The sequence below is a fragment of the Scomber scombrus genome, chromosome 17, assembly GCF_963691925.1.
Source record: "Scomber scombrus chromosome 17, fScoSco1.1, whole genome shotgun sequence".
In the NCBI taxonomy this organism is placed as follows: Eukaryota; Metazoa; Chordata; class Actinopteri; order Scombriformes; family Scombridae; genus Scomber; species Scomber scombrus.
The window spans coordinates 26380639-26402717 of NC_084986.1; the positions used below are offsets into that span (position 1 = coordinate 26380639).

The 22079-nt window shown below is 40.8% G+C and overlaps 2 protein-coding genes across 2 annotated transcripts; one reads left to right on the top strand and one right to left on the bottom strand.

Moving 5' to 3' along the window:
* Positions 1-329: 329 nt before the first annotated feature.
* LOC133997154 (histone deacetylase 2) lies at positions 330-12605 on the top strand. The gene is made up of 14 exons (XM_062436689.1): positions 330-440; positions 2918-3030; positions 3122-3239; positions 4147-4221; positions 5904-6042; positions 6171-6312; positions 6806-6898; positions 7138-7246; positions 7368-7508; positions 9237-9345; positions 10829-10959; positions 11047-11202; positions 11284-11341; positions 12170-12605. The coding sequence occupies exons 1-14, from the start codon at positions 386-388 to the stop codon at positions 12198-12200; spliced, it is 1470 nt and encodes a 489-aa protein (XP_062292673.1). The 5' UTR covers positions 330-385; the 3' UTR covers positions 12201-12605.
* Positions 12606-15639: 3034 nt separating this feature from the next.
* marcksa (myristoylated alanine-rich protein kinase C substrate a) lies at positions 15640-19438 on the bottom strand. Its single transcript, XM_062436678.1, has 2 exons — positions 18985-19438; positions 15640-17806 (listed from the first exon to the last, which is right to left on the bottom strand). The coding sequence occupies exons 1-2, from the start codon at positions 19078-19080 to the stop codon at positions 17081-17083; spliced, it is 822 nt and encodes a 273-aa protein (XP_062292662.1). The 5' UTR covers positions 19081-19438; the 3' UTR covers positions 15640-17080.
* Positions 19439-22079: the final 2641 nt, after the last annotated feature.

The window sequence follows — 22079 nt, forward strand, 5'->3', positions numbered from 1 at the left end:
ACAAAATCTACAAATATTTTAAATGATTTAGCATGAGGAATATTAATATAAGTGCCATGTTCCTTTTGAGTACAATCCCTGAGATGTTTCTCAGGGATTTCATAATGATATTAGTTTTGATAATATATAAAACAAAATAAAATATTGGATTGGATTCAGATGTAAATAAGCTAAACAAGTCAGAATTGCAAAGTGTTCCACATTACCCTTCTGTCCCATCCTCTGTGCTGTCAGGCCGGGGGGCCACTTTCTAAGTGACCGGGGGCCCGCCCCTGTACAGTAGCGCCTCCCTGTTATAACTGCACCGTGTATTCTGCTCTGTGTTCATTCATCCATCTCCCTACCTACCGAAAACTAACCAACTGTTTCTAAAAGTGCTCCAAACATGGCTTACACGACCGCGGGAGGGACTAAGAAGAAGGTGTGCTACTACTACGACGGTATGGGACACCCTGCTCTCTGAATGAAGAGCCCTTATTGAGGCATCTGGCAGGCTAGCCCGCGTAGCTGCTGTGGTTAGCTGGTGACCGCTGGTTAACGCTAGCTAGTGCAGCTAACGAGCCAGCTCGCTGCTGCCGTTAATAACCATGGCTTATGTAGCACTAATGCTGCTAACTAGTATCACCCTGTATGTTGAATGGTTTAAAAAAGAAAAGTGTAGTGTACTTTAGCTTGTGTTGTGTGTGTGTGTGTGTGTGCACCTGACGTGAACAGAGTGGGAGTGTAATAATTCACTAATGGTTACAATGTCGTATCTAGCTAAACTTGAAAGTGTTTACGACGCTGAAGTTAGCTTTCGATTCGTTGTCAAGGGGGGAAGTTAAGGGAGACATAAATAATGATATTTCGCGACACACACTCTGTGTTTCCAACATTTACACTCATGAAAGAGCGTTACACTTACACATGGCAGCAAAAGCCTTCACGCTGTTAACCCACTGTCAGATGTCAAACTTGTATTTTGGATTTGACAGAAAAAGGGAGATTTCACTGCTTTCCCTCTATATCCAGACACCATAGAATCATTCAACCTTTAATCTAGATATGAAAACTGAAACTGGAAAACAGGTCAAATTCACTGATGTTTCCCCACTATACTTGTACTTGTTGGATCTTAATAATAATAATCATAATCATAATCATAATAATAATAAGACAAGTCCGGACCTGGTTCTGGGTTAAAAAAAAAAGAAAGCAAAGTGAAATTTTCTTTTTTCCACTTCTCATAAGCAAAACAAAGGTTTCTTATATGTGAAAGCAAAAGATGAGGCTTTTGCTTTCAAGTGCAAGTGGTGAAAAAACACATGAAAGCCACTAAATATCATTATTAATGTTTCCCTTAGCTTTGCCCCTAACATTGAATTGGAATCTAACTTCAGTGTGGTCATTCGCTTAACTACTACTACTGTTTGTCATCATACATGGTCGCACATAAAGTTGGAATAATTTAGTTTTTAGACACATTCTTCTTTTTATCTTCTATTTATACACATCAGTAATCACCTTTGACCAGGTGCAATGAGATTGATCAATACAATTCAATGAGAATATATACACTTTATCTATCAAGAATAAATCACATTTTCACAATCATTTCATGGAAAGAGGTAAAACATATTTTATTCCAACTTTATGGGCGACATTGTAGTTTGAGGTGTATAAAAACAATCATGATCCAGGTTTCGTTTTTTCTGTGGACCTGGACGGATAAACGGGAAGTATCCGAAACTTGGACCCAGAAAGTTGATTCTGAAGTAATAAAGCTTTGATGTGCAGCTATTTGACTCTCAGCATGCTCGGGTCTAAGCGATGCGTAACACCCACATGAACAGGAAACCATCATGACCCACAAAACGTACCCGTGCCCTCCCCCCCCCCAAGCAATAGCTTATTTTTATACTCAGCAGTTCAGGTCAATGAGGACGTAATAAGTCACAGTATCTGCTGAGCTGGCTTTGCTATGAATTTACAGCAGAGCATGACATCACAATGGTCTGCACGTTTTTTATACACACTAATGTTGACCAAATTGTTTGAGATACGTCTCAGCACACATAACAATTCAGTATAACTAACATCACCTTGCATTGATTGTATTCATTGTATATGGACACATAAAAGAGTTAAGTGGTGCGCCAATTTCACTTTTCCCACCAATATGATCGTGGGTATGTGAAAGGGGCTGGTAACATGGGTATCATGGTCATTTAATATCACTATGTTGATATATTGTGATATAATACATGTATAATCCCTGTTGAGAAACTGTTGATGGATAAAATAAACATGCTTATAAAATGGGCTACATGAGAAATCAAAATCTCATATTTCCATAAAGCAGCAGTTAAATAAAATAATTATATTTGTCAATCAATAAGTCGACTGAGAGAAAACTAGTGGGCAACAGTTTTGTTAATTGATTCATTGTTTTAGTCATTTTTAAAGTAAACATGTCAAACATTGTTTTGCTTCAGCTTCACAGGTTTGATTCTTTTTTGCTTGTGTTTCTTTATCATATACAATAATAATGATAATGATACACTTTATAGAGCACCTTTCATACAAGGCAAGCTCAAAGTGCTTTACAGATAAAAAAAATACAATACAATAAAACAACAGCAAATAAACAATAAAAAAAAAATATATGACAAGTAATATATTACAGTACATTTCATATATTTAACATCTTAGACATTTAGAGATTGAATCATGGCTTTCATATACTAAACCATTAATACTGATAGCTAGTCAGTGATGACTGTAATCCTTAGCTGCTGCCCTACACAGCTTCTAATAGTCATCACATCACCAGTATGGAGGGATTTGGTTAGAAATATTATGATGTGATGTTATATATGTCAACCCTTTTTAACAGACAATGGTTATTGTCTTTGACCTGTTTTGGTTTCCCTCACAGGTGACATAGGAAATTATTACTATGGACAGGGACATCCAATGAAACCACATCGCATCCGGATGACTCACAACCTGCTTCTGAACTATGGACTGTACAGGAAAATGGAGATCTATGTAAGTTTGGAACCACTCTATACGATGTAACAACAGTCTCTCTCTCCTCTCTGGCACAGTTTCCACTCAACACATTTATTTCGTGTTGCAGAGACCACACAAAGCCACGGCCGAGGAGATGACAAAATATCACAGCGACGACTACATCAAGTTCCTCCGATCCATACGACCTGACAACATGTCTGAGTTCAGCAAGCAGATGCAGCGCTGTAAGTAGTGATCACCATTTACCTAACCCATCTCCTTGGCATAGAGTTGATCAGGTTGTTGATTGTGGCCTGTGAATGTTGGTCCACTCCTCTTCAATGGCTGTGTGAAGTTGCTGGATATCGTTAACTGGCCACAATCAACAACCTGATCAACTCTATGCCAAGGAGATGGGTTAGTAGGGTTAGGGTTAAAGGTTAGGGTTAGGCAAATGGTGGTCACACCAGATACTGACTGGTTTTCTGACCCCCCCAGACCCCCTCAATAAAGCTAAACTGCAAATTTCAGAGTGGCCTTTTATTGTGGCCAGGCTAAGGCACACCTGTGCAATATTCATGCTGTCTAATCAGCATCTTGATATGCCACACCTGTGAGGTGGGATGGATTATCTCGTGCTCACTAACACACATTTAGACAGATTTGTGAAATATATTTGAGAGAAATATGTCTTTTGTGTATATAGACAATGTTTTACATCTTTGAGTTCAGCTCATGAAAAATGGGAGCAAAAACAAAAGTGTTGCGTTTATATTTTTGTTCAGTGTAATTAAAAAGTGTCATTATATTCAGTGAAGCCTGCTATGACCATATCAGATCAGTTTCTGGCAGCTGAGCTAATGTTACGTTAGTTAAAGTTTGAAGCGAGTTAGAGCTGGGCTCTGAATGATCAACAGGTTGCAAATAAAGGTGATGGCTATTAGATATGAATGTGAATGATTTTAAAGTATAATTAAAGGATTGACACTAGTCTTGACTATCCACCAGTATTAGATGCAGTTCTTCATTGTTGTCTAGCTACAACATTTGGGGCTGATAATGTGAGCAGTGAGCTAATACAAGATTGTTTACTGACTGAGAGATTGTTGTTCTCCCATCAGTAACTGAACTGTTGTTGTTTTCATGTTGCAGTCAATGTTGGAGAGGACTGTCCTGTGTTTGATGGCTTGTTTGAGTTCTGCCAACTCTCTGCTGGTGGTTCTGCTGGTAAGTTCATATAAGACAATAGCTAGGGATGCGTGATTATTAAGGAGCCGATCACTGTCATCAAACTCATGCTGACTCATGTGTATTCCAGGAGAACTTACCACATGATATACAACACAGTCACTACAGATAGTCAAGGGACACAAAGGAGGACCATCAGCAGCTTGTAATGTGACCATATCACACAGGCTGGCACTTTTAATAGGACGACTTACTACAATACAGTAGATGAAGCTACATTCTTACTACTCACATTTTTTTCTGTCTAACATTCAGTAATAGAACATGTCACATTTGAAAGTGTTTCATTAGTCGAACAAATGAGTGTAACATTATTAGAACAGGCTCATCATTCATAGCATTTATAAATCACTGTCATTATTCATTACAGCAGGGCTGCTGGAGCTGGAGGAGACTCTGTGTGTGTGTGTGTGTGTGTGTGTGTGTGTGTGTGTGTGTGTGTGTGTGTGTGTGTGTGTGTGTGTGTGTGTGTGTGTGTGTGTGTGTGTGTGTGTGTGTGTGTGTGTGTGTGTGTGTGTGTGTGTAAATTTAATTTGAAACCCAGTGCTGTGAGGACACTTTGGGCGGTCCTCACAACATCAAAGGGCAATTAGAGGGTAAAGACTTGGTTTGAAGTTAAAGGTTAAAATAAGGTTTAAGTTCAGGTTAGGGTAACATTTGGGTTTAGGCATTCAGTTGTGATGGTTAAGGTTAGGGTAAGGGGCTAGAGAATGCATTATGTCAATGAGTGTCCTCACAAGGATATAAAGACAAGCGTGTGTGTGTGTGTGTGTGTGCATGTCCTAGCTGCCTTGCTGGGACTCAGAACTTATTGCCATCAATAAAATGATTTTTATTACCATACTTTTGAAATCTGAATCTTTTAGAATACCTCAATAACTGCTGCACATTTTTAAACCTCCAAACCACGTTATCTATCTTGTTAACGATCTGGCATTACATAGTAATGGAGGAAGGATTATTGGCTGGCCAGCTGGCTGCCATTATTCCTGTGGTGTAGTAGTCTGGTGGAATGATGTATTCCTCTGAAATAAAGTCACCTGCTGGGTTCAGATGTCAGAAAACTTAAGATGTAGGTACTCTGCACTGCTGCTGGGTGATTCTTTGAAAAGTTACAGAAACCTTCAGTCTTCAGAAGCTTTAGTCTACACAATAAATATAAACATTGTCAGACAATAGCAGGATTCTCCCTGAGATTCACCACAGTCTGCTGCTTAAAAAGGTGACCTCAGAGTATGTTAAAATAATGTCCCTCCATGCCCTAAAACACTATACCCTGTAATACTTAGTAGCTTATATTAATAATAATAAACAATAATAATAATAATATTTATTTATTTTCGATAGTTGCAGGACTTGAAATTCAGCCTCTTATTTTTCTTCTTTTTCATTCTTTACTACTACCTAACCCTAACTACTGAAAATGGTAAATACACATATTAATCAGGCATGATACATAAGATATTTACTGTTACTCATCACAATTTTGTTGTAAAACACCAATCAATCAATCATCAGACCACTTGGTTTGCTTGGTAATGTGTAATGTGTGTTGTAAATGTCACAGTGATTTTATATCCAAACATAAATAAGAAAGTATCAGTCATGTTTCATCTCTAAGTGACACAGTCATTAAACGTAACGTGTCGTGTTCGTTGCAGCTGGATCAGTGAAGCTGAACCGACAGCAGACTGACATCGCAGTGAACTGGTCAGGAGGACTCCACCACGCCAAGAAGTCCGAAGCCTCTGGATTCTGCTACGTTAATGACATTGTGCTGGGCATCTTGGAGCTGCTCAAGTGAGTTTGACCAACAGCTTCATCAAACTCACTGTAAAGTCAGCAATTTCCATTTCTATGTCTATCACTGTGTGCTGGAAATCATTAGAGACCTCAGTGATGACGTGTGTCTTGTCCTTCACTCCCAGGTACCACCAGAGGGTGCTCTACATCGATATAGACATCCACCACGGTGATGGAGTGGAGGAGGCCTTCTACACCACAGACAGGGTCATGACTGTCTCCTTCCATAAATACGGGGAGTACTTCCCTGGAACCGGAGACCTCAGGGTATCCTCATCCTTCCTCCTCATTTAGAACTGGTCCACACCTACACAAGTATTTTTGAAAACAGAGATTCTTCTGTGTGTTTTTAGCCTTTCATCAACATGCAAACTGTGTTTTAGAGAGACCATATCAGAAATAGCTTTTTTTCAGGCTTCTGATTGGCCAGTTATATTGCTGACAGCGCTACAATTGTGTGTGTTTTTTTTTTTTTAAAGTAGTACTTTATTGTATGGGATGTTTGTTTTTTTTCTTTAAAGAATGAAGGAGGAAAGATCCTGTTTTCAAAAATACACATGTACATGTACATGCGGCCTTAGTCACAGGTCATGATGTTTATATGAAAACAGCAAAACATTTGATTGGCTGAAGTAGAAGTGGATGAAATGATTTTTATTTGTTTATTTATTTATTTAAAGGCAACATAATAATCTGTGATATTCTAATTATTTAGTGATTGATGTGTTTTTCTGTTTTTCAACTCCACTTTTTCTTTTAGGATATTGGAGCTGGAAAAGGAAAATATTATGCTGTCAACTTCCCTCTGCGGGATGGCATCGACGACGAGTCGTATGAGCGGATCTTCAAGCCTGTGAGTGACTCTGTCGCCATGGAAATGACAAAAAATGACAGTCTTTTTACATTTCACTGCACATAACAGATATTTTCAACATTCAAATGATCTGATTGATGCAGCTCTCCTGGAAGAAATGTTTCTTTTTTAATCCTTTTCATTCCAGTGTTTCTACACACATTATTTAAAGGTTATGAGACTTAAATCTGCACAGTAGTTTCCAACAGTTGAGTGAGTGTGATTCTGTGTTCCTACAGGTGATGGCCAAAGTGATGGAGATGTACCAACCCAGCGCTGTGGTCCTCCAGTGTGGTGCAGACTCTCTCTCAGGAGACCGCCTCGGCTGCTTTAACCTCACCATCCGCGGTACACACACACACACACACACACACACACACACACTCACACTCACACACACACTCACACTCACTCAATGCATGACTCAGTTTGTTAGGAAGTGTTATATTGTGCCTCTTCTTTGTACCAGGACATGCCAAGTGTGTGGAGTACATCAAGTCCTTCAACCTCCCGCTGCTCATGCTGGGCGGAGGAGGATACACCATCCGCAACGTGGCCCGCTGCTGGACCTACGAGACGTCCGTGGCTCTGGACACAGACATCCCTGACGGTTTGTCACTCATTCAAATGTCAAAGAATGTTAAAGAGGCGATAAATAGTTTTTGCCAGCATTTGAAAACAGAAGCATATCCACACTATTCTCCAATCAATCAATCTTTATTTATAAAGATTCCACATACTTTCCACATAGAGCGGGTCTAGACTGTACTCTTTCATTTAATTCAAAGAGACCCAACATTCCAACATGAGCAGCACTTTGAGACAGCGGCATGGAATAATGGGAAGAAACCTCAGGCAGAACCGGTTGGGATTCTTTTTGATGTCACTTTCTACCTCAGGAGCTAGGTACTGTGTGTAGGAGCAGACTGATTAGACAACCTTGTTTTGATTTTAAACAAAGATACGTGGATATATTTCAGATTTTTCACCTTTTAAAGTAAACTGTGTTATCTTTGACATCACTTAAACATGACATCATTATCAAACGTGTGATGATAAAACAAACATTTATATAAACACAATATGATACATAACTGGCAGATAAGAACCTTTTAATTTAAAAAAGTGAACTGCATTTTGCTGTGTTGTTATTAACGTCATGTGTCCAGCAGTGGAGAGCAGCCTCTCTGCTGAAAGTCATCACTGAGTTCTTTTCTTCACCTCAGTGTTGGTTTAAGTAGTTTAATGCTGCAGTGTGTGTTGGTCAGCTGCTCTCATGTGTTACTGCTCTGCATAGAAAGTTCGCAGTAGACATATTCATCTCACGAAGGTCATTATTTAGTCATTAAATCAAAAAATGTTTGCAACCGCTGCCTTTTGTGAAGATGAATGCAGACTGTACACTGTCTGGCTGCTGCTCTCCGTTCAGTCCATGCAGAATCATCCACTTCCTGATTCATCTGAGAATGGATTTTTTTTACCCACCCCTAGTAAAAATGTAGTCTTTCACTTGGTGTGCCCAAATTCTTCATTTGAGAGCACAAATGAGTGTTTTTTTTTCTTCCTTTCTCTATGACAGCTGCCAGGCTCAGCAGTCTCCCGGTGCTTTGATGATTAATATTGAATGACTGCATTAAAGTTCCACCGGGACCAAACTCATTCTCGTCATCAGATTTTTTGAAGGCTTAAAACTGAATTGAAATCAGTGAAAAGTGTTAAAAAAAATGATTCAATTATGTCTCATATTCAATGGACCACCAGCTCATTCTATTAAGAGAATCACAAAGCATGTGTAGATTTTATATTAGATAGAATTTAGTCTTTTTTTTAATAATAACGAGCATCGACTTAGAATAAAAACTTTGGAAGATGTTTGAATGAAAGCGTCTCTGCGTGCTTGTGACTGTCGAGCCCGATGGTGTCGTGGGGGGAGGGGGGGGCTGAGGTGAGGGACGGACCTGCTGCTACCTCCTCCTGACTCAGCAGGCTGTCTCTTCCACTGAATGTGTGTAACATAAAGAGCGAGGATGTAATCACAGCCTGTCGAATGGGCCAGCGCTTCTCTTAATGGAATTTCAGGACATTAACTGAACTCCCCATTCATTTCAATTCACCCCCCCCCCCCCCCACCCACCCCTTCACTCGTCCTCCTCCCCCTCCTCCGCCAGGATCACTGCAGGTTGTAAAGTCTCAGTAAATCATATTAACAGGTGTGTTATCGCTCCTTTTTTCTTTCCAAACGGCCGATAATTTGACACTTTGTTTTATCCCCGGTGTGTAAATCTTCCCACGCTGGCTCACACACTTCACTTCTTCCCCCCCGATGTTTGTCCTGCAGAGCTGCCGTACAACGACTACTTCGAGTACTTCGGCCCCGACTTCAAGCTGCACATCAGCCCGTCCAACATGACCAACCAGAACACACAGGAGTACATGGACAAGATCAAGTACGTGCTGTTTGATAATACTAACATGTTTGAAATAAAGGACATTTTTAACAGTGAAGCTCTGACACATTCTGCATCATTAACACTCAAAATGTACAAACTAACTGTGGAAATCATAGTTTGGAGGAGCTCTTAATCACATCTTCCACTCTTCATCAGCACATATTTTGTCCAGCAGAGAAAACATCCAGAGTCAAACATGCAGGACTTATTAAATAACACTTAAGTTGAAGTCCTATCAAGTTTGAATTCATTCATTTCCAGGTCCGTCCCCATGACGACAAGCAAACCACTTTTAAAATGCTTGTTTTCTGAATAGAGTTCAGATTGATCAGATTGACACTAATATTGTAGCAGCTTCATCCACACTCAAAAAAGGCCAATATGAAGGCAGAAATACAGCAGGGAAGTATGTCTACATACTTCGTAACTTTAAAATGATGTTTATTATTGATGACAGCAGGTGAGTTGAGACGCAAGATTGAAGATAAATCCAATTAATATCAAAAGTTTAAGAAACGCTGGTAAACTCCTCCCTACGACAACAGCAGCACTGATGCAGGACTCTTCAGCTCTGCTTCTCCACCTCAGCAGTCATCTGTCATCTGGTCCAGGCCTATCCTTAGCTTAGCTTGCCCCATGTGACGTAAGAAGGGGCATCACAAGAGTTCAGAGCCAGCAGCCCACACTAAACTGACCGGGTGGTGTTATTTCACAGTGTGTGTGTTAGTAGCTCATCAGAGACTCAAATTCAAATACACAAGCACTGACAAAGTGAGTTTCATAATAACTTGTGATTTATGATCTGTTTGTCTCCAGTCATAGAAGCCTACAGGAGGAGTTATAATTGTTATATTTATTTATATAGTTAACAATATTCTTCACATAGAATCACACACACACCTTGGTAGCAGAGTGGTTACAGCACATGCCACATAATGTCAGCGTCCCTGGTTTGATTCCAGCAAGAGATCTTTGCTGCAGGTCATTCCCCTCTCTGTGTCTCCCTGTTTACTGTCAGCGCCTTTGCCAGATACTTCCAAATAAAAGGCAAAAAAGAGAGAAAAAAACATCACACATAAATGATGTGACATCATTAACATCACAGGCAGCTGTGAGAAGCTGTGTCTGAAATCACTGTATTTACTGTAGTGCACTATGTTTACCCTCCACTATTTTATTTGTGTGTCCAAATGCACATTCTCTATATATTGCCCTCAAATATTCCACCATGGAATAATTAAAGTAGAGTCCCTGACATGTACTTTCTGCTAACCATCCCACAATGCAATGCTCCACATTTTAAAGATGTCAAAACTACAGTCACATGACTCTACAGCTGATGGACACTACATGATAGTTAGTGTCTGAAATCTTGATTTGCTGCTCACTACTGACTGAACTATACATGTCTATTATACAGGGAGCAGTAGAGTAGCGTGACACTGTGGTTCTGTGTGTGTGTGTGTGTGTGTCTGTTCAGGCAGCGGCTGTTTGAGAACCTGCGGATGTTGCCTCATGCTCCCGGGGTGCAGATGCAGGCCATCCCAGAGGACGCTGTTCCAGCTGACACGCTGGACGAGGACACCGAGGATCCAGACAAACGGCTGTCCAGTAAGACGCTCCTCCTTTTAAAACCGCCACATGACATCACATTGTAACAGTTGACATCATAAGACCGCGGTGTTGTTCTGATTGCAGTCCGTGCCACAGACAAGAGGATAGCCTGCGACGAAGAGTTCTCTGACTCCGAGGATGAGGGAGAGGGAGGCAGGAGGAACGCAGCCAATCACAAGAAGGGAGCCAAAAGGCCGAAAGTAGAAGAAGACAAGAAGGAAGGAGAGGAGAAGAAAGCTGGTGGGTATTCTCAACCTGGACACTGAGGAAACAAGTGTACACTTAAGAGATGAGATTCATTGGTTTGTTTTTTCATCTCAGAGATAAAAGAGGAGGAGAAAACAAAGGAGAGCAGTGCTGAGAATACGGACTCAAAAAGGTGATGATGAGCTTCTCTATATTGTTTGTCTGAGCCGCTGTTCACATATAATAAACATGTTTTTCTGCTCTTACTCATATTTACACATGAGAAAAAACAGTTTGAATGATAGCTGCAGTTTTATTAAGCATATATACTCATATCTGTTGCTGTTAACACATAATTAGAGAATGAAAAGTGAATGAAAGCTAAACAGGAGGATGTGTGTCCTCATCTAAAGAGAAGAGGTATCACTCTGTTGGATTTGTTGGAACAACAGAAACACTCACTGTTGTACAGTGTTGTTACAGAGAAGTTCTTCTTTTACAATAGATTTTTTAAGTACAGACACACAAACTGATACACAGTTTAATAGTAGCCTGCTGTCATTACTCACAGGATTAAAGTGAAGTAGTGAGTGCTGCTTGTCCCTCTGTTAATGTTTGCTGATAAGAAAGTAAAGAAGAGATATCATATATTTGTTAGCATCAGAGTTCAACAGATCTGTGTCACCCTAAGTATGTTTTCACATTTTCACACACCGATTGGAATTTAGCATAGTGAATACAGTACAGTTATGAAAGTATGTGACTTTGATCAGGTTTGTTTTAGCTGATACATATATTTAAATATGCCTGGATCTGCCCTGACACTGATCCTAAGGCAAGAACTGAGACTACTGATTTGCTGTTTAACGCTGCAGCTATGCAGTATTCATGAACATTCATTTGTTTTCAATTAGAATTGTAATTCTTGTATATTCCACATAATGCTGTGCATCTTTTCTAAGTCTTTTAAGTAAATCCTCAGTTGTAATAAGGAGTTGAACTCTCTTTTTTATTTTTGCAGCGTCAAGACTGAGCAGACCAGCAGTGCCTGAATGGTTCTTCTTACACACACACAAACACACACACACACTCAAACTCACTCTCACACACACAACTCAACGGTGCTGTCTAAACTCAAGGATCTAACTGTTCACCCGATCACCATCAGAAGCATAATATTTATTATGACGCTCCATTTTCTAGGCGTAAATGTCTTGTCTGATGTAAGCGTTTGTCTGTGTGTAGTGTCTCAGTGGATCCCTCCAATCCACCACTTGAATTAACTGAACTACGTCCATTGATGCCCGTTGAAGCAATTTTATTCCAATGTGCTCAATCTTCTGAAGGAAACGTCTGCCTGCTTGTTTTTTTCTGTTTGTTTGTTTGTTTGTTTGTTTTTAGGAAGTGATGGGTAAACCTGTAGGTGAACCTACAATCATTTCATGTTGAAATTTTGCTATGCATTTGTCAATAAAATGTTTATATATTTCTCAATTGTGTGTTAATTTGTCAACAGGACTTTCTGTTTTGAGCTTTGTGTAATGAAAACAAGCTGCCACATGAGGGCGCTGTGACACAAGAGAAGACAAGCTGAGCACCAGTGGCGTCTTGATATGACGCAGGTTAGCTTGCACACAGTAGTTAGTTGGCTACAATTTCAGTTTATTGACAAGTCTACGTATAAAGTAAAACGTTATGTAAGTATACTACCATCTTGAATACCTTCTGATAAATTCGGCATACAGAAAGCCCAACAAGCATGGTGCAAATGTCGTAAAACACCGTTTATCATCACTGCTCCTCCTTCCTGCCGTCCACCATCGATCGGTTTGGTGAAAGAGACAGCAGCGAGTAACAGCGACTCAGTGATTCAAACTGAATATGTCGTCCAACTTATATCCTCTTCGAGCGTTTAAGGTATGCCGAATTGAACAGTATACCCTGATTATTTTCATAGGTTCGTACATTAGGCTTTACCTATCATGTGTTCTATGCAGCTATGAAGCAAACTTTAAACTGTCTGAAATTTGAATGGGGTTTGGTCTGTGTAGGAGAGAGTCCGTTGGCGGAATGAATGACTGTCACGCTCCAGGTTAAAGACGTGCACTAAATGAAAGGTTAGCTCACTAGTTGTTGTTGTTTTCGATGTAAAACGGTTGTGACAGCTCGCTTTCATTGTTGTCATTAGTTTAAATGTTTATTATTGAATGTTTCCACTCGCAAAGATGATGCTAGATGTCTGGAGGGATAAACATCAGCCATGATGGAGGTAAGATACATTGTTTGGTCTTTGCTACTAATGTCATCCATCTCCATTACCCACTTTGTCCTTGTTAGGTGAAGAGTGGGCCTCAGACCAAACACAGGCCTGTAATTGAGTAGATTTAACAAGAATAGCAGTCAGCCACTTTGCTGACTCATTAAACACTTTGACCTCCAGAAGCTCATTTTTTAGATTGAAGTTGAGCTGTCAAAGTAAGGGTTTTTTTGGGGGACTTCTCGAGTGTCCCCTGACAAGACACTGGTTGAGAGAAGAGTGTATACCAGGAGGGTTAAAACTCATTTTCATTCAAGGGCCACATACAGACCAATTTGATCTCATGTGGGCTGGATCATTAAAAGGAAGGAAATAAGAAGGGAAGACAGGAAGGGAGGAAGGACAAATGGAAGAAAGGGAGGAAGGACAGATGGAAAGAAGACAGGAAAAAGGAAGGTTGGAAGGGCCAGTTCAACTTCTATGACTTAACTTTTTTCTATGTGACATTTAAACAACAATGTTTTGTCTGCTGTGTTTTCAGAATCATTCATCAGTCTGTAAGTGCTCCTCAACTTCAAATGAATGATAACTTCTTCCCAATGAAACAGTTACCAAGCTGTACAAACAGACTAGTTTTAGGATGAGTCCACTTCCTCAGTTGAAACCTGCCATCACAGACGATGATGAGTCATGTTTACACTGTGCTTTCTGTTTGACTGCAAATCTCCGAATCCTCCCGAAATGTTTTACAGCTGGCTGGTAGAAAAACACTGCTGCGCTGTGTGTGTGTGTGTGTGTGAGTGAGTGAGTGAATGAATGGAGAAGTAATGGTTCCACATTGTTGTGACCAGTATGACTACACACAGACTGTTTACATACAGTGTTGAGTATGTATTTAAGGCTGTGTCTACATCCACAAACATCCACATTTCCATAAAGCAGGTTGTGATGAAGCCATACCATCAATAATAATAATACTGTGTGTGGTCAAATGTGTATGAATCTAACTAAGAATTACACTGAAGACATGTGTATACGGCCATTCCAGTTTTTCTGCTGATTCAGAGTTTTTTTCCCCCACCCTGATCAGAATACATGTATCTGAAATAACAGTGATTACATATTGTGGTCATATTTAAAACATTCATATATTGCACATGGTGCATATGTTGTCAATCAGCAGCTTCTGTGCAAAATAATCTGTAGTCTGTTCACCTGTAGTCTACAGTAAAGTTATAAAATATCATATTTATTATGTATGAGTTATTATGCAGTGGTTTTACTGGTCTGGCTCAATTGAGATCAAACTGGGCTGTATGTGACCCTTGAACACCCCTGGAATAACCAATCAGAGGTATGGATCAACTGCCATATTGTGCATTATGTTAAAAATACTGATGATTTGTATCAGGGTGTAATCTTAACTCTTTAGAAATAATGAACATGTAAAACTAACAATAACTACTTTATTTATGATATGAATATATATGTATAAATAGGGATGAAATAAGAGGAAACTAGCTGGAATGAAAACAGACAGTTGTGCTGCGTGATATGTTTGCTGGTAGATGAGATAAGATGATCAGTAAAGTGATAAGATACAATATCAATGGCTGATTTATTCTTGTTTGTTTGTGGCCCCTCCAAAATAAGTGGTGTAAGTCTATTAAAAGTTCCAATCAAATACAAATAAAGGGCTAAACCGCTGCTCTTAATTCAACTTTTTCACATCAAGGAGCCCTAAACTGACACAAACGACACCACGGACCCCCACCTGAGAAGATTAAAGCTTTTAGATGTGTTATTACAGAAAGTGAATGAAACCCATTGTCTCAATGAGATTGTTTTAGTAACATTTTATCCATCATGACAAATGATACGAGGCACACGGTTCAGCTTCTACTCTGAAACACCTGTGCAGCTCTGTGATGTTTAAGAGCCTTTTTAAGTCAAAGGTTTGATAGTTTTTTTTAAGTTTGTGAGTAAAAATGAAGGATTCTTACTTTTATATTGAACATAAATGTAAAATTGGACTTTTAGCATGTCGATAAATATGAATCCTGACTTTAACCCCTTCCTGCACCTTTGGGATGGACTAGAGCAAGGTTCCAAAACATACTTTTAGCCATTAATCCAATTCTCCCTTTACCACATTGTCATTTCTTGACTTATATAATAGATTTAGCTGCAGCACACACACTCTGGACACGATGCTCCACACAAATAAGGACAGATGCAGCTCAAATTTTTATTCACATTTATTTTTGCTTTTAGTGTGCTCACAGAAAATTAGAACACCTTAAGCAGAGGAGTTTAATAGCAATTTTTTTTTGTTTGTTTTGTAAGCAAAGTTACATTCCATCTCTAAGTCAAATTGGTCAAAGCTTCTCCAGTATTTACAAAAGGAAAATAAAAGAGAGAGAGAGAGATAGAGAGAGACAAGATGCTACACAAACATTTGCATCTGATAGATTCCTTAAATGTGTCAAAAGACCACTGAAAAAGCATCGCCTGCTGTAATCAAAAAAACATACCACAGTATATAAACAGTTAACCATTCCACTTGTATCACAGCTTGGGTTTTTTTATTTATCTTTTATTTGAAAATTGCTTCGGAAAAAAAGGTATTTTTCACCCAGGATGACTTTTTCTCTGGCGTGTGTGTGTTTTGTTTCTCTGTGTGTGTGTGTGGGTGTGTGGTTGTGTGTTTTGTTATCTTTACAAAAAAGATGAGCAGGTGGAAAAAAGAGCTGCAAACTTCATGTGCTTCTTGAGATCCAAGATGTTTGTTTGTTGTTGTTGTTTTTTTTCATTTTGTACAATAATCACAGTTAAAAACACCCCGCCTATACATACTTACATTTTTTTTTATTAAGGTCATAAAACCAACAATAAACAATAAAGCCTATACAACTTGTATTTCTACTGAATCACTGACTGGTACAGCTAATGAGAAGTGAAAAGCTCCTATGAGTTTATTATATGACTTCCTAAAAAATCCTAAATCTGGGAATTGGAAAATTTGTTGTTGTTGTTGTTGTTGATCCTAGATTGACGTAGTGTTGTAAACTGTATGGTCCTCTCATGGCGTGTATAGATTTTTTTTAAGACTACTCTTTTCATAATAGTCTGTGGCACATTTCCCACATTCCCAGCCCCCACCCCCCCTTTGCCCTCCCTGACCCCTTCCTCCCTCTTCATTTACAGCTCCCCCCCCCCCCTCCTTTCTCCTTCATACCATGGGCATGTCCATACCATTCTGTTTACATTTTTGTATAAAAATTCAAAGAGGGAGAAAAAAAAAAACTTTTAATACTGATGAAAAATATATGGCAGAGTGTGGATGTTATTAATCTGTTTTACATATTTAAGCCACCCACCTTCCCCTAGCCCGTTGGAATCGAAGTAACAATGGACCAAGATGGGTTTTGTGTAAGAGGGTAAGAGGGGTGGGGAGGGGGTGAAGGGGGGGGGGGGGGGGGGGGGGATGGAAACCAAAAAAAATTATTTAAAAGAAAAAAAGAAAAAAGAAAAGCTTTAAAATATCCCTGGTTGTAGACAAGTTCTTCAAAGCCAGCGCCTGGCGTCACTCCAACATACAAACAGGGAAATGTTCTTTGATTATCTTTTTTTCTCCTTTTTTTCTGTTTCTTTTTCCTCTCTAACCCCCAAAAATTATTCAGCGGCCTCGGCGGCGGGGGCAGCTGGAGCCTCCGCTGACGCTGCTTCCTGTGACGCAGGGGCGGCCTCCTCTGTTTTGGGCGCCTCCTCGGGGGCGGCGGCGGCGGCGGGCTCTGCTGGCTTCTCCTCTGCCTTTGGCTCCTCTGCAGGCGCGGCCTCCGCCGCCTCCTTGGGCTCCTCAGCAGCTTTCTCTGCTGCAGGTGCTGCTGCCTCCTCAGGCTTGGCCTCCTCTTTGGCCTGCTCTGCAGCAGGTGCAGCCTCTCCCTCAGCGGGCTTGGCCTCCTCACTAGCAGCCGCCGCTGGCGCCTCCTCCGTGGCTTCAGCCTTGGCCTCCTCTGTGGATGCTGTGGCGGCGGCCTCCTCGGTCTCGCCTCCCTCTCCCGTCTCCTTCTTGGTCTTCTTGAAGGAGAAGCCGCTCAGCTTGAAGGATTTCTTGAAGGAGAACCTCTTCTTCTTCTTCTTGGGCGTCTCGTTGCTGGTGGAAGGTGTGGCGCCGTCCTCTGCTTTCGCCGCCGCCTCTCCCTCAGCAGGAGCAGGAGATGCCGCCTCTACCTTCTCCCCATCTGCAGCCTCCTTCTCTGCTGGGGCGTCCTCTGCCTTCTCGGCCTCCTCTTTGGGAGCCTCCTCTGCGGTGGCGCTGCCGTTGGCCTGCACCTCCTCTTTGCCGTTCTCGGCCGCTGCAGGAGAGGCGTCCCCGTTGGCTTTCACATGGCCGTTTTCCTAAAAAGAGAAAGTGATTGTTAATGCCATGTACAGAGCTGGCATGGTTTCAGGGCTGAGGCTGGTCAGTGCCTCTGCTGGACAGCAGGGGCAGCAAAGACCATCAGATCAGCAGTGACAAAAGCACACTCTCACTCCAGCCTGCACTCACTCTCTACACTCTCTCACTCGCTCATCTCCGAGAACAGCATGACTTCAGTTAGAAACCATCCAAAATTATCTAACAGTGATGCATTACACTAAATAATACAACATGATTGTTCATTTGTTCGCAGTGCTTTTTTCATTGACATCCTGAGTGAGAGCAGCAGTGCCTCCTCTGGATCGCCAGGGGTCAGTGTGTGCTCGCTCAGACAGAGGAGCGCCAAAGCAAAGCAGCTGCTCATTAAAACAGCAGATGCTCATTAGTCCAGCAGATCACGGAGAGCAGAGTTCAAATCCATTTCCTAAAAAATGTACAAAATCTAAACGGGGTTCTGAACTGTTTTTTTTTTTTTAATATCCCCCCCCCCAAAAAAAATCTAAAGTGTTAACAATCAGCCAGCAGCAGCTCCTCTCTCTCCGGGGCGCATCACCACTGGCTGCGAGCCTCTGCCTCCCCTCCTGTGTGATAGCAGGCTGCCATCTCCACTTTCTAGTCGAGCATCTGTAACAAAAGGCGTGGTGCTCGGAGCGCACACAGCCTTTGTTGGCGTCGTGCATCTTGTCTTATTCAGCAACTTCCAAAATTGCAACCGTCAGACTGCATTCAAAGCAACACACCCAATGCATTTTCCTTAAGATTATTTTTTATAAAGTAGAATTTACCAACCAGTCATTCAGCACATGATTCATGTAAAACCGCTCACTTCAAAGTGATTCAATCAAACTAAAAGCGTTTCTTCATCAAAAATCAAAGCTCATCTCACCGTTTTTCATTCAAATATCAGCGCAAATATTCAGCCCATTTTCTGTGGCAAAAATGGAATTATCAACTGATCAACTGTTGCTCATGAAGAATAATCTATTCACATTGAAAAACAAGGCTTTGCATTCGCTTTAAACTCCTACTCAGAGCCTCCATTCAATCTATCCACAATTACGCACGGATTGCGCCTGCGGAGCGCAGCCCCCTCCAGTGCGACTACATTCCGCCGCTGATGGATGCAGAGAGCTGGGGATGATAAAATATCATTTACCTGTCCGTTGGTCTTGGTGGGTGAAGCAGCAGCCTCCCCGGGCTTCTCGGCCACGGTTTCGCCCTTTCCAGCTGTCTTGGACAATTGCGCTCCCATGCTTTTTTCGCTCCAACAAAGAAACTCAACCGATCCAAAAAACGAACAAAGACCCACAAGCCTCTTTGTTGAAACGCAAAGCTCTTCGCTGTGGTGTCTCCTCTCGCTCTCTCTCTCTCTCGCTCTCTCTCTATCTCTCTGTCTCTCTCTCTTCCTCTCTCTCTCTGTCTGCACACACCAAAAAAAAGTTCACAGAGAAAATGTAAAGCAAAGTCCAGTAAAGAGTGGGGAGGATTCAAAATAGCAGGAAAAGCTGGCAGGTGAGGAGAAGTAATAAAATCCCAGATCGGTGGCCGTGTCGCTGTAGACAGGCTGCAAAATGGAGAAATTTCCCTTGTTGCTAATAAGATGCGGAGTCCAACGCCCAAGTGCAGAGATGAATGGGCGCTCCGAGCGATGACGGCACCGCACTCACATTCAGCCAATCACGGCCTTCTCTCAGGGCGTGGGCGGGGTTTCGAAAAGTGAAGCGAACAATAGATTGTAGCGCTGCGTTCAAGGTACGTAGGAATAATGTCTTAGCTTGTTGAATCAGCAACAACTACTGGATGGATTGACATGAAATTGTGTACAGATGTTCTTGGTCCTCAGAGGATGAAGCCTTCTGGTCTTCTGAAAGCTGATCCTTTTCCTTTAGCATCACTATGAGGTTATGTTTTTTGAATCATTTAAGTTTTAAACTGAAATATCCCAACATCTTTTGTATGGATTGCTATAACATTTGGTACTGATATCCATGTTAAAACATAGTGTAGGGTACACACATCCAAAAACTTTGACAGGTGCTGGAATAAAAATCAACTGAATGCAAACACCAGAAAAAGGATCCGCACACTGAATTAAAAGCTCCCAGCAACTTTAATTACAAAAGCAACGTTACGTTAAGTTGCGTTTTGTAATTAAAGTTGCTGGGAGCTTTTAACACTGATATCCATGGTGACCAGAGGATGAACCCTAGTGATTTTGGTGACCCCTCAACTGTACCTTTTCCGACACCAGCAGGTCAAAAACTAAATAATAAAGTATCTCAACATGTGCAAGAAAGATTGATACACAGTTGTGTGCAGTTACATTGACTTCCATGTCATTTGGTAAAGACATTCATGCTCCCATCAGGATTGACTTGACCTCTCATTAAGCATGATTATCAGGTCACATTTTTAAATTGTCCAAACCTTTGGATTATGACCAAATACTTTAGAACAAAAAACTACTGACATTCCCTTTAACTGCGCTTTGTAGTTTGTGCTGTTTTGTAAATATAAGCATACTAACACACTTAAGTGACATTTATACACACAAAGGCACAAAGAAAAACCTTCACACATTCGAATATGTGCGATATAATCCTGTTGGGCGTTCCTACTTTAGGTATATCACTGTGAAACATTAAAATTAGAGGACCATATTAAAAATGGCCGTAGTTTTGATTAAACTGAACTGGACCCAGACAGACTCAAATTCCTAGTTTGGACCTTAGACACCAGAAACTAAGTGGACACGAAGACTGCTGGAGTACACACCAGATGAATTATTTTGAAGGCCATTTCTGCAGTTGTTAAAGCACAAAATGAAAATACCACATGTCACATTTGTTGTTACACACCACAGCACTTAAAACTTGAGATAAGTTTAGCTTGACTCCTAAAAATCATTCAAATGTTTTACTTGACAGAAGAAATCACTACACTGAAGAATTTGAAGTTTCTCTGAGTCAGATACTCGTATCTACCATCTTATTCCTGGCACTCGAATGCAACACAGAAGATTGTGGTATCAACTTGTTGTGGCTCCACATTTTCTGCTTTATAAATCCTACATTTAATGTTGTGGCTGCACTTCTCAGGATGTTTTGAAATATTTGAAATGCTTACGTGAAGTTGACTTCCATAAACTTGATGTTGACCCAGCTGGAAGTTATCTGGATGAACTCAAGATCACTGATAATAAGACCAAGCTGTAGTTCACCTGGGCTGACATTTATTGTAGTTGGCCATAATATAAGCTGCTGTCTTCTCCCACTTCACTAGTATCACTTGGAATCAGACGTGGTGGGTCTTGATAGATTCTTAGAAGAAGATACTGTGTAAAAATCTGACTGTCAAGTTTATTTTTAGGAACTTCCTCAACTTTCTCAACACTTGGAACAAGCCCCAACTGTATGTGTCTGTGTGTAAGGGTAGTAGAGGGGGTTGGGCGGGGTGGGAGAGCCTTTGTTGACGACCATGTGATGTACCCCATGGGGAAGGTGTTTCAAACAGGTCCCTCAGCCCACATTTGCAATGCAAATGCACGACAGAGGCAGAGTCAACTGTCCTCAGCTGCTGCATAGAGGGAGAGCTGGTTCAGCAGCAGCAGCAGCAGCAGCAGAGGTGGGCTTCCTGGACTAGTTTCCCCCTCCAGTCCCCTGCTCTTTAAATGTTATCAAGTACAATGCAAAGCAGCACTGCTGAGGCTCTCTGTGATTTAGATGCAAACTACAGTATTCAACTACAGAACTTCTACTCTTACATCACCAGCCACTTCATTAGTACCTGTGCAATCTTATTCAATCCAATACAACAGGCTCTGCTCTAAATGCTACATTTATGAAGTTTATACATTTTCAGTTGTTGTTACTATTGATACAAAAGTGATCATTCTACTTAATGTTTGTTATTGAGGTCATAGTGGGTGATGGTGGTGTACTGGGGTGGATTATATTGACTGGTGTTCCTAATATTTTGTCCACTCCATTAAAATACATGAGGATGGCAAAATATTAGGAACACCATTCAATATAAATCACCCCAGTACACCACCATCACTTAGTACCGCCACTGAGTGTATAACATAATACTGTACAGTACAGTACCACCAACTATGGCTTCAAATGTAACCAGTAATGTCCACTTACTGGACTCTCATGTCATAATTCACTGGTTATTACCTCGAGCTCAGGGAAATTTTGATTAGCCTCTTTCACTGTTCACTGACTTATTAATAAAATGACAAATGGC